Below are 14579 nucleotides of genomic sequence, written 5' to 3' on the forward strand. Positions count from 1 at the left end.
GGTGGGAACAGAGGTAGGCCAATGTGAACACTTTTGCTTATACTCTATGCTTATACTCTGAGCATTGCTCCAAACTATGACTTTGTTGACACAAGTTCCATTGGTTGAACATCAATCATTTTCTTGCCTAAAATTGGTGCATAGGCCTCTATGGAAACTCTTATTTCAGGTTAAAAATTGTGAATTTAAGTTTAAATTAAGCCTTTGGCTAAAATGAAATAAGTCTGGCTTAAACCAAAATAAAAGTACTCACAAGTATCGATATTAGTTTACCCAAATCAGTCTGAATTCACAGCTGAGGTCAAAAACGCATGCAACTATCTCTTGTGGACTAGTCCCAGTGGATGACTCCTTAATCTCATTCTTCTCTTTTGGAAGAAAAAAAATCAGGTTTCGCTGCATACTTCCTGTATCCCTTGGTGTATTTGATTCACACAATTGTCGTTAGATGTTGATAGATGTTTATCTGCATGTGTGTGTTCTCTCTGTGTGCCGCCCTAGTCCTGTGCATACAGCTGGCATGGCAGACCTTGAGCAACCTGCCCAATGACGACAAGATCTGTTAAGAGATGAAGGCACCCAGCCAGTTTTATTATCTATGAAGCACGGAACTAGTATCCTGCAGACTCTACCAGACCACTAACACATGTATGGCCATAACAATGAACCAGCTCAGTGAATGGTGGGACTTTCTGTTCCTCCCTAGGCCAGACAATGATACTGCCTCTGAGATACATCTTTATACCATGATACAAACAAGTTTCATGTTGCCCCTCTGGCATAGTTACTGCCCTTTGACGTGGCTAGTTATCACCCATTACTTTGTACATGTTGGTTCTCTATTGTTTACTGTCATCCTGACCTTATCTTTAAGGAAAGGTCAATGTTTTCCTGTTACCCTTGGAGAATGTTTTTATACCATCCTCTATATTGTGATGTTCTAGTACTACTTGATATTGGAATGTATTTGTGTAAGTACTCTGTGCCTAGCACTTCATAGGAATGTGTAATGTGTATTGCAATAATAACAGCCCTGTTCTTGCAGATTCTGTGAGCAGGTCCTGCCTCTTGCTCACAGCTTGTCTTTGCTTTATTCCAGTAAAGCTTTGACTTCTACTTTAGCCCAGGCCTTCAGCCTCATACCAGACCTCTGATACAAGGGCTTATGTCTCAGGTTCTCTTCCTTCTGCAACAATAACTGTTTCTGTTATCTTCAGTGCCTGGATACACACTTTGCTGATTGAGCACCACTGGAACAGAAACAGAGGAAGGACAAGATTTTGCTAACCTTATTTACGTTGAACAATATGTTATTCTTCAGGGTAGTCAATGAAATCAAGGAAGCTGGAGTTACACCTCCCTCTAGAAGATAATCTTGTTTGCCATTAGGATCTTCATAGGGCGGACACGTTTGTGTATAGTCCGGTCCTATGTGTACATCATCTCCACCATCCTGAGATATGCTCTACGAAGTGGATTCTGGAACTTTTTCCCCCTACACATCTCACTTGACCATCTTCCTCCTGTTCTGCATCACCTATGTTGGGCACATCTCCAGCTTCTTCCTTGATAATACAGGGTGTTGTTCATGTTTTATGACACACTGACCCCTTATAGAGCTACACCCTGAAGAACCAGGATGTGAAAGTGGCATTGAGAAAAGTCTTGACGGGGAAATTGTATTTGCAATGAAATTGTCAATGCTTTTATGAAGACTCTGTGAATATTACCTGGGAACTAAGGGACTCTCCTTTTCTTGTTTGGTTTTCTACTCTCTGTTTAGTAGAAATAGTGAAAAAAATTACAACAATAACAACAAAAAAGAAATTAGCATCATTTGGTACCTTCAGAGGTTCTCATTTTTTTTTCATTTTTAGTGAAACTTTGTATTTTACCTAATTATCTATTATTTACATTCATTTTCAACAGTTTTACATGAACTTTTATTCAAAATCATTCTCAGAATGGTTAGCCTACAGCACATAAACACTGTTTTCCAAAATAAGATTTTTAAATAGAATTTTTCATTGCAATTTTGAGCTGAGTTGAAAATAATCCATGCATTGCCATGTGAAATGTAAATGCATTTTTTGTGATTTTCCTCTTTTTGTTTCAAACAGCTACAAACATGATAACCATTTCTGAAACTTTGATGACAATCTCTAGCCAAAATTTCTAATTTAAACTCAAACAAAAAATTGACAAACATGTTTCTTTCTGCAGTTTTTGGACAGTAGTTCAACTGTAACTATGAATGCTACTGACTTCAAGGGAGCTACTCCAGATTTGTACATTTGAGTTACTGATATCAGAACAAGAGCTGTGCCCAAATTACTTTCTACGAGAAAATATTTTTTCTCTTCATCCTGTCCCCCATCAGTTTCCTCAGAGCCTCTTTCACCTCCTTGTTCCTCAGGCTGTAGATAAAGGGGTTCAAGGTCGGGGTGATGGTTGTATATATCAGAACCAGCACTTTGTTAGTGTCTAGTAAATGAATGGATTTAGGTCTTAAATAGATCAGGCCACAGCTCCCGTTAATACAAATGTCACCACAATGAGGTGTGAGGAACAGGTGGAGAAGGCTTTGTGTCTGCCTTCAGCTGATGCCATCTTTAAGATGATGGAGATAATAAAGGTGTAGGACACAACAATGAGAGAAAATGGAGTGAAGATGACTAGTATAGCTGCTGTAAACAACTGCATACAGAGGGATGTCAATACAAGAAAGCTTAATCAATGGGGGAATATCACAAAAGAAATAGTTAATCTGATTGGACCCACAAAATGGCAAGGCGAAAACCCAGGCTGTCTGTACTAGGAACACCACATTACCCCAGAACTAAAAGAGAACTGTCAAGAAAAGGCAGACCCTCCTGTTCATGATGAGCCTGTACCTCAATGGGTTGCATATGGCCACATAGCAGTCATATGCCATGGTGGCTAGAAGGAAGCACTCAGAGATTCCAAGGAAGAGAAGGAAGTACATTTGGGCAACACAGCCCATGTAGGAAATGCCCCTGTTGTCTGAGAGGAAGTTCACTGGCATCTTGGGGACAGTGACTGAGGTATAGCAGATCTCCAGGAAGGATAAGATCCAGAGAAAGAAATACAAGGGGGTGTCAAGGGTTTTAGTTTACCCAATGAGGATGATGCGGATGTTCCCCATCAGTGTAATGGTATAAATGACCAGATAGATGAAGAACAGAGGCACCTGAAGGTCATGGTGGTTGGACAATCCTAGTAGAATGAATTCAGTCACCGTAGTGAGGTTCCCCCTTCCTGATTCTTCTGCATGATTCATCTGTGGGAGACAATAAATACCCAGATAACATGTGAAGAAATGACCCACTGCAGAAAATAAAGAGAAAAGCTCAAAGGCACACATCAAAGTCAGGCTTTCAACTCCCATAGCCATTCCATGGGAGTTGGGCTGAGATCATCAATGGTAATTTAGTGGATAACTTGCCTTGATTTCTAGGGGTTTTAGGAACTTAAATACTTTTAATGATCTGGACCTTGGTGCCTAACTTCCCCACATGATTTTGAAAATTGTCCTGAAAACTATAAGGGCTTCTTCTCATTTCTCCCTAGTTCAAATTTGCCGTATATGCCAATCTGGGTTAATTGGTATGTGTTCATTCTAGTTGTGGTCATGAAATGAGAAAAAATATCTCAAGGAAAAGAAACATCCTCCTAATGTGTCATTTCTGTTAAAAAATCAGAACTATCTGTAAAAGGCCCCTCAGTTGGATAGAATGACACACAAATAGATCTATAGATAGAGAAATAGATTAATAGATAGGTAGCCCAATTAACCAATGGATAGATGGATAGATTTCACTAATCTTTTAAAATTTCATCCTCTTTCAAATGCCTTTAATCATTCCACCTTTCCCCCTTCTCCAATAAGGACACACAATTTCTTATTGTCATAAATTCATCAGGAACACATTGACTTCACTATGTTCTAATCAGCACACTATACGGACCCTGAGATTGCGTAGATCACCAAAGTTTCTTTGAAGTAGATGGATCCATGCTGATTTGAACAAGCTGCATATTTCTCTGCTAGAGTCCATCTGACTGGCACAGAGTTTTCTGCCCTGTTTGGTGATTGCCAAATAATAACATTGAGATTCTGTAAAAAGCTACCTTTTTGTCCACCATGATCAGGTGGAATTTTAAAGCACTTCAGGGCTTTACACAGAAAAGTCAGAGGAGATGGGCACTCCGCTTCTCCTTTGTGTGCCTTAGTTTCTCCAGCTATAGAAAAGGATGATAAATTTTACTTATCTCTCAGTAGAATTGTGTCTACAATAATTAATATTTGTAGAATGCTTTGAGATCTTTAGATTACTGTTGCTATGGAAATGCAAAGTGACATTATTATCATTGAATCAAATTGATTTCTAAATAATTGTTGATAATTCCAATTCATATGGAACAGATTATGGTTTCATAATATATGGACCAGAGTCCATTTTGATTCTTTGTTTGTTTGTTTATTGTTGTTGTTGTTGTTTTTGTTTTTTAATTTTAAGAAGGGTAATTAAAAAAAACTGGAGATAGTAGAAAAGAGAGGTAAAAAGCCTGACGGGAAGGGAATTAAAAACCTAAATTATGAAGAAATTTACAAAGACCTGAGTAGGTGACTCTAAGGATATGAGGAAATGTAACAACTGTTTGCAGACAAATGGACAAAAGTTTAAAAAAAACCCAAACAATCAGAGCTGGTTGAAAATTTTCAGAGGAATGTTTTCCGTAAGAAAACAATGATTCAGTAAAATCTAAACATTTAGATGGAATGTTTTGATTTTGTCTAAATTGTCTACAGAAAATTGATATGGTAGAATAATATTGCGTCATGGTTATCATTTCAATGATAATATAATCAAATGTACAGAGTCAAAATGAAATGTTTTCAGATTATTAAAAACTGCCTTTTTACTTTATTCAGATACGGTATTTCAGAATATTTTGTTTCACTAATATAAAACCTTGAGATTTTGAATTTTTGGCCTGATTTTGGATTAAACCTAATTTTGAAAACTGTGATTTTATGGTAGGACAACTATGAAAAAAGAGAGAGGACATTGTTCTTATATTTATTTCTAATAACAATAATGATCAAGAGTTAGCCAGTTCTTTGAGCCCTTACTGATTAGCATTTGAATTGTTCCCTGAGCAATTCCACAGAAACCAGTGTGATCATTTATGGAACAAGGTCCTGTTCAATGTGAAGCTAACACAATATGTCCCCTACAATTTACATAGGACCGTCCACCAAATACCTCTGAATAACTGACATCAGTGTGCCAGTCACACAACCTCTGGCTGTGACAGGTTAGTATTACCCCAATTTTGCAGATGGAAAAAACAAGGGACAGGGAAGCAAGAAGCCATTTTCCACCCAGGTCACACAGCTAGTCTGTGGAGGGAGAGAAAGAGATTCCGGGGCTTATGAGTCACCCTAATCTAAGCCCAAAACAGCCCCTGAATATACCCTGTAGATAATAAGAGTATACATCGCTGTGGAAACCCAGAGATATGACTGATCAAACTGCATAGATGGTGGCCATGTCTATGCAGAGAGACAGACAAAGAATTCATTTCATGCACTCACTTCCACAGCCATCAATCCAGTGCCTTTGGTTGGTTCTCAGGATGCTCCATTCTAAAGACAAAAGTAAAGGCTGCATGAATACAGAGGCTGCAGAGCCCACAGCCTGGACAGCTTGGATATCAGGAAAAAAACAACATTTATAAGGGATCGTTTAAAGTCAACCTCTACAATCTAACAAATTTTGCCACATGAGGAATCTCATTCATGTGCCTTTGCAAAATTGGAGCCCTGGATACATGTCTGATAAAGCAGACAGTCCTATCAGGTTGCTAAACACCGCTGAAGTTACAGAATCAGGAAGTTCTATGTTTATGATAATGATCAGGCAAAATTAAAATGTTATGGGCAATGAATTAACTCAGTGTCTGAGATCTCTGGAAATCCCTGTTCACTTAAGTAAAGAGAGTTGAAAGTAATTCAATAAAAGGAGAGAAAACACTTCATTAGTGTTAATTCTACCTAATCCTTTCCAGAAAAATAGTAAGATAACTTGATACAAACTCCCCTTTGTCTTCAACTTAATTTCACAATTGCCAGATTCTGCAGGATCCAGAATGATCTGAGTCTGATTTACTCGAGGGATATGTTCTGGTTTGCATTACTTATTGGACATCTTTTCTTTAGTTATTTATTTGAACTGAGGTAATACCTAGGAGCCTCAGTCATGGAACAGGACCCCATTGCGCTATGCTCTGGATAAACCCTGAATAAAAAGTCGGCCCTTCCTCCAAAAAGTTACGGCCTAATTATATCATTTCCCAATCTTTTGGAAGATTTTACATTAGTATATGGAGCTCTGGGGATGGCTAGTGTCAGGAACATCTGAGGATTTAATTGCAGTTTTAAATTTATTTGGGAAAGCAAGAAAAAGAAGTACTAAAGGGCTGATACTCCGCAGATAAAAATTCATTCTTAGAAATGAGAATCTGCCCCCGGATTCTATACTGAGATTGTTAAAGTCACAAGGGCAAAAGCAACATGTCCTCAGCTATGTTTTCAGTCCATGCAAAAGTGAATGCTAATTAAATTCAGTCAGATCCAAAATAAGTTCCCCCTACCTCCAGCTCCTTGTGCTCAGCTCTCTGCCGGAAGAAAGTGCTGATTTCTGTGGTCTACTTCAGCCTTCTTACATAAACCTTGGGCCCGCCTGATTGCCGGAACCCAATAGGTACATAAACCTTGGGGAGTGACTATGCTGAAACCCCTGCACTCCGCACACCGGAGAATTTTATACCCGTGTGTTCCCACTACTTCTCTCTGATTAGGTTGCAAAAGGCTGTAGCATTAGGTTTTTCAATGGAAACTTATGTCTTGTTCCTGGACCTAATTCTCATTCACATTAAGGCCAATTCACGTGGCTCTGTCTATGTCCGAGAGCCTTGTAGTAGGTGTGAAAGCCATTTATATCCATTTTTATATGGCTAATGTGGTCCAAAGCAGCTTCAATGAGATTCAGACCTACTGAATCAAATTCTCCTTTAAGATTATATCTACACTTGGAGCTGGGAGAGCAGAGGTACAGACACCTGCCAGGGGAGCAGAGGTAAAGACATTCGAGCATCTGCCGACAGTGTCTGAGTGGGTTTGTAAATCAAAGTGAAGAACTCATGGTACTGCCGCTTGCTGCTGCCTGTGCTACTACAGCTGCTCTACTATTTTAGCACACCATCTCAATGACCGCGAACACAGGTAATCTACATGAGCTGTACACCCCTAGCTCCAAATGTAGATGTACCCTAAATTACACCAGCGTGAAACTGAATTAAGGTATCCATATTGCAAACCCATGAGCATGATTCAATGAAAGAAACCTGTTGGCTTCAGATCTTACCCTCAAAGGAGAGCACAAGCAGTCCTGTTTCAATTACTGACATTTACCTCATTGTGTCTACTTAGAGTGGGAAACATTACACCAGGTAGTAACTGCTCATGGAATCACATCATAACTGTATGAACTTCCATACAGCTAATCCAAATTTGTTCCTGTCATGTTAAAAGCAGAACTCCCCCAGATAGATCAGTCTGCTTTGGATAGGGTAGGTAGGTCATTGTCATAAATCCATGGATTCCAGGGTCAGAAGGGTCTGTTGTGATCATTTAGTCTGAGCTTCTGTATAAACCAAGCCAGACAATTCCCGCAAAGTAATTTGTGTTTGAACTAGAGTGTATACATTAAAACAAAACAAAGCATCCAATGTTGATTGAAAGATTGTCAGTGACAGAGAATCTGCCACAATCCTATTCCATGGTGTATTCTCTGTGTCAAGTAAGGACTTGGTACCAAATTTTGACCTCATTATAGTGAAGCACTTAAGCATGTGCTTCACTTGAAACCTGTGCATAGTCATGTGGAAGTCAATGGGAGTTTAACACATGCTCATTTAATCCCACTTAAGCATCATTTTACACCTCATTGATTTCAGTGAGGCTACTCATGCTTAAAACTTAGCACCCACTTTATTTACCAAATTTGAATGATTTTTTTCTATATATCTAGGTATTTATGTGATCCGCATCACTTTAATATAAGCGCCTTCATAGGTGTTTACACTAGCAGCACCTCTTTGAGGGTGGCCTATGTTATCCCCATACAGACAGGGATTTAGTTTCGTGCTCTCTCTTCTTGTGGATGACCACTGAACAATGAAGAAGATTAAGTGACTCATCAAAGGACATCCAGGGAGTCTGCAGCTGAGCCAGGAATGTTACAGGCCTTCTGAGTTCCATGCTGGTGCCTTATCAATTAGTTGGTTGAAAAAGGAATGTTCTCCAGCTTAATTTTTCAAATGAAATATAAGGGCAAATATGACCATATTTACGGATTTCCAACTGGAGTAAAGTTGGTAATGTATAAGAAAATCTGGAAGAAATTCCTTTTTCACACTCTTTTTTACTGTTTAAAGCAATAAAACCATGTGATTAATATATTGTCATTGAAAGTCAATGGGATTTGAACATCTAACTTCCTTAGTCTCCTTTGAAAATCCCAGTCATAGTTCATAAAGTCTATAATCTTATTGAGTAACCTGAAAACAAATAAAAAGAATAATGCCAGCAAAACTACACAGAATTATGGACCTTTAGACAAGCATCATGGCAAATGTGGAACATTTCTTACCATTAAGCCCTGATTTGAACTCTGGAATCAATATGTGTTTGTAGGCTGCTGGTTTGTGAAATGTTTTGTTCAATGGAAGGCCCTGACATGGTCAGCATCTCTTCTAAAATAATTCTTCTTTCTGATCAGCCTACTCGAAGGATCAATGCTTCAGGATGCGGCTGAGATTTGGGAGGGGAGCGATCCTGAATTTTTCAGCTGCGTCCTACTGGCTCAGGAGGCATTGATGAGTTTTGATGTCTAGCAGAGTGATGAATTTAAGCTCCCAAGCTTGTCTTTTGAATGGTTTCCTTTGAGGATGAGGACTGAGATGTCAGATACAGAGTGATCGTTTTGTGAAAAGTGTTTGCCCATGAGTGATAGCGTTATTTTGTCTTTTATCATTTTTCTGTGTGAGTTCATTTGTGAGTGTAGTGATTGTCTAGTTTCACCCATGTTGTTGTTGGGGCACTTGGTGCTTTGAATGAGGTATACCATATGTTGTGATCAATATATGTAGGCCTGTAGAATCTTGGAAGGACAAGCTTGTGTGGCCAAAGCTCGTAGTTTCAGGGAGCTAATCCACATCAGGCACAGACAAGTCTCCTTGGGCAGAGGGTGACAAAGTGCCTCCAAACCCCAGGATCCTCTGGGAAGCATCACCATGGTCGCAGGAATTTAACCTCCATGTTTCACCAAATGACAAGCATGTCATCCACTTATCCACCCGTCCATAAATAATCGTAATATATGAAAAATTTCAGTCCAGAAAGTTAATGAGAAATCTAGCTCAGTAGTAGAGATGGTTGGAGATTTTCCATTAGAAACATGGGGAAAGGGGCAGAGGGGAGGAATTTGGGCAGAAAGTGGCTATTTCATCAAAATTGACTTTTCCTTGGGAAATGACTTTTTTCAATTAAAAACAAAACATGGTGGTTGATTTTTGTTGATGAAAACCTCAGCAACAAAAATAATCATCAAAAAATGTAGCTGAAAATGGATTTCCCCCCAAATGATTTTGTGGGGACGGGAGGTGGACGGAATTACTGACTAGTTCTACTGAGAAGAAACTGCAGCCTGATGGGCACATGAAATTTATGGTCACAGAATAAACACAGAGAAATTAGATGCAAACATAAAACACTGTTGCTGGAAGGTTGCAACATAACATGACTTTATTTCTTGGACTACAGAACAATAAGTTCACAAAACTCCCAAACCAGTGAGAGACAAAGCAGGCTTCTCCCTTAGGCATAATTCACCCCACCTTGCTCTAGGATGGCTCTGTGCAGATTGACTCCTAGTCCTAGATTGCAAGCTTCCCTACAGATCCCTTTCCCTGGATGCAGGACCAGTAAACCCTTTCCAAACTTGGAATGATAGCTTGTGATTTTAACACAGATTTCAATACATCACATGGCACATTCAGCGAACACCTGTAAAACATATTATTCATAGACTCATAGACTTTAGGGTCAGAAGGGACCAATATGATCATCTAGTCTGACCTTCTGCACAAAGCAGGCCACAGAACCCTGAGCGTCCACTTCTATAACAAACCCCTAACCTATGTCTGAGTTATTGAAGTCTTCAAATTGTGGTTTGAAGCCCTCAAGCTGCAGAGAATCCACCAGCAAGTGACCCATGCCCCATGCTGCAGAGGAAGGCGAAAAACCTCCAGGGCCTCTGCCAATCTGCCCCGGAGGAAAATTCCTTGCCGACCCCAAATATGGAGATCAGCTAAACCCTGAGCATGTTGGCAAGACTCACCAGGCAGCATTCAGGAAAGAATTCTCTGTAGTAACTCAGATCCCATCCCATCTAACATCCCATCACAGACCACTAGGCATACTAACCTGCTGATGAGCAAAGATCAATTGCCAAAATTAAGCTATCCCATCATACCATCCCTTCCATAAACTTATCAAGCTTAGTCTTAAAGCCAGATATGTCTTTTGCCCCCACTACTTCCCTTGGAAGGCTGTTCCAGATCTTCACTCCTCTAATGATTAGAAACCTTCATCTAATTTCAAGTCTAAACTTCCTAGTGTCTAGTTTATACCCATTTGTTCTTGTGTCTACATTGGTACTAAGCTTAAATAATTCATCTCCCTTCCTAATATTAATCCCCCTGATATATTTATAAAGAGCAAGCATATCCCCCCTCAGCCTTCTTTTGGTTAGGCTAAACAAGCCAAGCTCTTTGAGTCTCCTTTCATAAGACAGATTTTCCATTCCTCGGATCATCCTAGTAGCCCGTCTCTGAACCTGTTCCAGTTTGAACTCATCCTTCTTAAACATGGGAGACCAGAACTGCACACAGTATTCCAGATGAAGTCTCACCAGTGCCTTATAGAATGGTACTAACACCTCCTTATCTTTGCTGGAAATACCTTGCCTGATGCATCCTAAAACTGCATTAGCTTTTTTAATGGTCATATCACATTGGCGACTCATAGTCATCCTGTGATCAACCAATACTCCAAGGTCCTTCTCCTCCTCTGTTGCTTCCAACTGATGTGTCCCCAATGTATAACTAAAATTATTATTAATAATCCCTAAATGCATGACCTTGCACTTTTCACTATTAAATTTCATCCTATTACTATTACTCCAGTTTACAAGGTCATTCAGATCTTCCTGTATGATATCCCAGTCCTTCTCTGTGTTAGCAGTACCTCCCAGCTTTGTGTCATCCACAAACTTTATTAGCACATTCCTGCTTTTTGTGCCAAGGTCAGTAATAAAAAGGTTAAATAAGATTGGTCCCAAAACTGATCCTTGAGGAACTTCACTAGTAACCTCCTTCCAGCCTGACAGTTCACCCTTCAGTACGACCCGTTGGAGTCTCCCCTTTAACCAGTTCCTTATCCACCTTTCAATTTTCATATTGATCTCCATCTTTTCCAATTTAACTAATAATTCCCCATGTGGAACCGTGTCAAATGCCTTACTAAAATCGAGGTAAATTAGATCTACTGCATTTCCTTTGTCTAAATAATCTGTCACCTTCTCAAAGAAGGAGATCAGATTGGTTTGGCACGATCTACGTTTAGTAAAACCATGTTGTACTTTGTCCCAATTACCATTGACCTCAATGTCCTTAACTACTTTCTCCTTCAAAATTTTTTCCAAGTCCTTACTACATACTACAGATGTCAAACTAGCAGGCCTATATTACTCGGATCACTTTTTTTCCCTTTCTTAAAGATAGGAACTATGTTAGCAATTCTCCAGTTGTACGGTACAACCCCTGAATTTACTGATTCATTAAAAATTCTTGCTAATGGGCTTGCAATTTCATGTGCCAGTTCCTTTAATATTCTTGGATGAAGATTATCTGGACCCTTCGATTTTGTCCCATTAAGCTGTTCAAGTTCGGTTTCTACCTCAGATATGGTAATATCCACCTCCATAACCTCATTCTCATTTGTCATCGTTCCATTATCCCTAAGCTCTTCATTAGCCTTATTAAAGACTGAGGCAAAGTATTTATTTAGATATTGGGCCATGCCTAGGTTATCCTTAACCTCCATTCCATCCTCAGTGTTTAGTGGTTCCACTTCTTCCTTCTTTGTTTTCTTCTTATTTACATGGTTATAGAACCTTTTACTATTGGTTTTAATTCTCTTTGCAAGGTCCAACTCCACATGGCTTTTAGCCTTTCTCACTTTATCCCTACATGTTCTGACCTCACTAAGGTAGCTTTCCTTGCTAATCCCACCCTTCTTCCACTCCTTGTAGGCTTTCTGCTTTTTCTTAATCACCTCTCTGAGATGCTTGCTCATCCAGCTTGGTCTACAACTCCTGCCTATGGTTTTTTTCCCCTTTCTTCGGATGCAGGCTTCTGATAGTTTCTGCAGTTGCGACTTAAAGTAATTCCAGACCTCCTCTGCGTTTAGATCCACAAGTTCTTCAGTCCAGTCCACTTCCCTAACTAATTTCCTTAATTCTTTAAAGTTAGCCCTTGAGAAGTCAAAAACCCTAGTCCCAGATCTATTTTTGTTTATCCTTCCATCTAGTTTGAACTGAATTAGCTCATGATCACTCGAACCTAGGTTGTCCCCTACAACCAATTCTTCTATGAGGTCCTCACTACTCACCAAAACCAAATCTAAAATGGCATCCCCTCTTGTTGGTTCTTCAACTACTTGGTGAAGAAATCCATCAGCTATCACATCCAGAAAAATCTGAGCCCTATTATTCTTACTAGCATTTGTCCTCCAGTCTATCTCTGGGAAGTTAAAGTCTCCCATGATCACACAATTCCCATTAGTGTTTACTTCATTAAAACATTAAAGAGGTCTCTATCCATATCCAAATCATTGATTTCAGTAGGATTCACATTCCATATGGTTTGTTTCAATGGGATGATATTAATTAAGGACTGATTTGAGCCAGAGAGTCCAGGATTAGACTTGGAGTTTAGATCACATGAACTGCATCACACAGTCTCCACGTTCATTTTGGTCTAAAGGCATTAGCTTGAATTCTCTGAAATGCTGTGAAAGAACCAAGTTTCCTGACCACTTTCCTCAGGGCCTCCTTTACCTCTTTGTTTCTCAGGCTATAGATGAGGGGGTTGACCAGTGGTGTGAGAATGGTGTAGAAGACCAAGAAGACTTTGGTCATACTTTGAAGTATGTTGATGTCTGGAAGCAAGTAAACAATGATTAGGGTCCCATAGAAAATGGTCACCACGATGAGGTGAGAGGAGCAGGTGGGAAATGCCTTTTTCCTGCCAGTGGTGGAAGGGATTCTCAGGATGGTGGTGATGATAGAAATGTAGGAAGTCAGGGTTAATAGAAATGGTGGTAGTGTGAATAAGGAGGACAGCAGGAAAGCTACAAGTACCATGCTCTGGGTGTCACTGCAGGAGAGTTTTATCACTACATTGAATTCACACAGGAAATGGTCAATTTCATCGGGACTGCAGAACATTAACATTGATATCTAAGATACTATTATGGAAGCACTTACAAATCCACTAATTCAAGGCCCAGCCACTAGCTAGAAGCAGAACCTATAATTCATAATGGACACATAGTGCAGTGGTTTACATATCGCTAAATATCGATCATAAGACATCGCTGCCAGGAGATAGCATTCTGAACATGCCAAGACACCAAAACAATAAAGCTGCATGAAGCAGCCATTCACAGAAATCGTTCTGTCCCCAGTTAGGATGCTGGCCAGCATCCTGGGCAGGATGGTGGAGGTGTAGCAGGTCTCCAAGAAGGACAGGTTCCCCAGGAAGAAGCACACGGGGGTGTGAAGATGATGATCAGCCACAACTATCGCAGCAATGAGGATGTTTCCGGCCATGGTCATAATGTAGATCACTAGGAACAGCAGGAAGAGGAGAATCTGCAATTCTGGGACATTCCCAAATCCCAGGAGGATAAATTCCGTGATGGACGTTTGATTTCTGTTTTCATGTGTGCCACGGGGAATATCCATGGGATGGGGGGAGGGGGAAAGAGAACACTGCAATGATAATAAAGAGACATTTGCTTTTGTAGTACAGTGCCAACATTATAATTCAATTATTGCTCACACACACCCCTCTGATGATTACCATCCATATTCTTACTTGAAGAAACTGGGCTGGGGTGTTTAGCATCAGCTATCACTGCTGCTGGAGGCATCAACAATATTGCTTGTATATTTCTCTTGTCACACTATCCATTGCTGGGGTGGCACCTCTCCAATGCACTGTGCGTGGGCTGCATTATAGAATGGAACTCAGAAGACCTGAGTTTTGTTCCAAACTTTGGTCAGTCATTTCACCACTCAGCTGAGAGACCATGCACAACTTTCTGCATTCAGAAATATAGAAACAACTTCCTCCTGTCATCA

General features: G+C 39.9%; 1 protein-coding gene and 1 pseudogene across 1 annotated transcript; both read right to left on the bottom strand.

Annotated features, from left to right (window-relative positions):
- Positions 1–2517: 2517 nt before the first annotated feature.
- Positions 2518–3085, bottom strand: LOC127030839 (olfactory receptor 10A7-like; annotated as a pseudogene).
- A 48-nt stretch (positions 3086–3133) lies between these two features.
- LOC127030840 (olfactory receptor 151-like) lies at positions 3134–14180 on the bottom strand. Its single transcript, XM_050917561.1, has 3 exons — positions 13781–14180; positions 13272–13372; positions 3134–3301 (listed from the first exon to the last, which is right to left on the bottom strand). The coding sequence occupies exons 1-3, from the start codon at positions 14178–14180 to the stop codon at positions 3134–3136; spliced, it is 669 nt and encodes a 222-aa protein (XP_050773518.1).
- Between the last annotated feature and the right edge of the window lie 399 nt (positions 14181–14579).

Source organism: Gopherus flavomarginatus, chromosome 11 (genome assembly GCF_025201925.1).
Source record: "Gopherus flavomarginatus isolate rGopFla2 chromosome 11, rGopFla2.mat.asm, whole genome shotgun sequence".
In the NCBI taxonomy this organism is placed as follows: Eukaryota; Metazoa; Chordata; order Testudines; family Testudinidae; genus Gopherus; species Gopherus flavomarginatus.